This window comes from Pinus tabuliformis, chromosome Q (assembly GCF_031772625.1).
Source record: "Pinus tabuliformis cultivar Carrire ecotype Pingquan chromosome Q, CPIR1, whole genome shotgun sequence".
In the NCBI taxonomy this organism is placed as follows: domain Eukaryota; kingdom Viridiplantae; phylum Streptophyta; class Pinopsida; order Pinales; family Pinaceae; genus Pinus; species Pinus tabuliformis.
This window is the reverse complement of record NC_142296.1, coordinates 1,035,212,893-1,035,214,883: the sequence shown is the minus strand read 5'-3', so window position 1 is coordinate 1,035,214,883 and position 1,991 is coordinate 1,035,212,893. Positions and strand designations below refer to the sequence as shown.

The following is a 1,991-nucleotide window of genomic DNA, read 5'->3' as shown; positions in this document are numbered from 1 at the left end:
TCTAGAAAATCATGGACAACCAAAACCTCTTTTACTGAAATAATGAATTAAAAGCTTAAATTACTTGATATTTCTTGTAAGGAGGAATAGTAGACTGATTTACATGCTATTGTTTTTTATATAGAAAAAGAACTAAAACTTGCTCTCTTCCATATCTACTGCTATAAATAGAAAATTTCAATGACATAGGGAAGTCAAGTTCATCTTTCTATCTCAACAGAAATACTCAATGATATGGGGATGCTAAATAGTAGTTTCAATATCCACTGCTGAAATAAAAAATCTGAAGGACTTAATACCAAAGTTCCTAGAGTGGAGAACATTGGAAATATTTGTTGATAGAGCTTTGAATTTTGGACATTTCAACTTTAAATAAAAAAGTATTCTATGATGTTATGTACATATTATGTATCTTTTCCTCCTCTTGGGCTTCAAGATCGGAGAGATTATTTTGTCAGATGTCCAAGGGTTCCTACTTTCACTCTCCCGAGTATATTTGAGCTCTCCTCACATCTGCAGGAGCCCTCTTAAGCACGATGTATACGAGGATCTCACAACAGGCAATTAGATTTTCTTCTGTCCATCCTCCAATACAGATTGTAGGCATTTATGTATGTAGTGGTAGGACCCCTCCTTAGGTCTTATAGCAGAAGACATGGTAGAGAGACTTTCATTGGGTTGTGGGATGATTGCATTAATAGTATTGTTAATAAGTTTTGTGCATTGGAGATTGAGTTGATTCAAAAATCTGGGTACCAAGACTTGGGATCTCAAGAAAAATGGCCAAACATAGTGGGTTCGTGAAGAACTTATGTTTATGGAGAGGTGAGGAGACTGATGCAGTCAGGGAGGGTGATGATCCTGTAGTCAAGATTGTGGAAAAGCTCTTGTGGACTTATGGAGATTTTCCCTACGTTTTAGGGTATTATGTTGTTGGTGACACTGTTACGTTCTGTGCCTTGAGAAAATCACATGAGAGGGTCATAAGGATTGATCTTGTGTCAATGAATCTGTCAACTCCTACTCAGAGGTTGAAAGCTCTAGTCCCTTGCTGGCGTGTATCTAGGATTTTGCCATTTCTTGTAGACTCTTGTCATGGGCAGAAATCTAACTGTATTTATAGTGACTATCAAAGATTGGATAGAGGAAGTGGGAAGATTATTGAGATAATGCCAACTCATGTTAAAAAAATATTTCCTAACAGAAGGAAATGGGCCACTGTCAAGGAAATCTATGATTTTCTAGACAACAGAATTCCCCATGTTGAATACATCCATAAATTTGTAGAACAAGAGTTAGCATTGGTGTTCAAGCCGAGGGGTTGTGCAACCAAACCTTTGATTGTGGAACAGCTTGTGGAAGCTCTGAAATTTGTGACCAAGGCACTGGCGTCTTTGTACACCCTTTCGTTTATGCACAGGGATCTCAGGTGGGATAACGTGATGAAGAACATTGAATCAGATGAGTGGTTTATAATAGAATTTGAGGATGCCATTGGTGCACCTCAGATTTACCCACATAATCTTAGTGGCTTGATCCATGCTCTTGAGATGTCTAGGGTTGTCGAGGGGGTTAAGGTTGATGTGTGGAGTATTGGACACCTTATCAGGAAAAGTGGGCTGGATGTGTTTGAGTTGTTGAGGAATTCACAGAACAGATGCTTGGAACAAGACCCAGATCAGAGGCCTTCTGCTACAGATTGCTATCATCACCTTCTTCAGTTGTAGTGTTCCGATCATCACCTTCTTCAGTTGCAGTCTTCCCTACCTAATTACTAAGATTAGACATTGCTAATCATGGGAAATTCTCAGTCCTATGTATCCCATTATTACTATTCATAGGATCCAGAATCACATGATTACTGAATGTTGTATTATCAGAAAATTTGGTATATCTAACAAAGAACTTTTTTCAGATTGTACACAAGGAAGACACCCTTTCACTATATACCTCAAACTCTGCTTATTTATGGTTTTTGTGAGATACTGTTA

At 38.0% G+C, this 1,991-nt stretch overlaps 1 protein-coding gene across 1 annotated transcript; it reads left to right on the top strand.

Annotated features, from left to right (window-relative positions):
- The first annotated feature begins 779 nt into the window (after window positions 1-779).
- Window positions 780-1,727, top strand: LOC149223031 (crinkler effector protein 8-like). The gene has a single exon (XM_089387761.1). It carries the CDS (start codon window positions 780-782, stop codon window positions 1,725-1,727), a length of 948 nt encoding a protein of 315 aa, XP_089243887.1.
- Window positions 1,728-1,991: the final 264 nt, after the last annotated feature.

Bases quoted from the DNA above. Each gene is read 5' to 3' on its own strand.
- LOC149223031 (XM_089387761.1), top strand. From the start codon at position 780: ATGGCCAAACATAGTGGGTTCGTGAAGAACTTATGTTTATGGAGAGGT.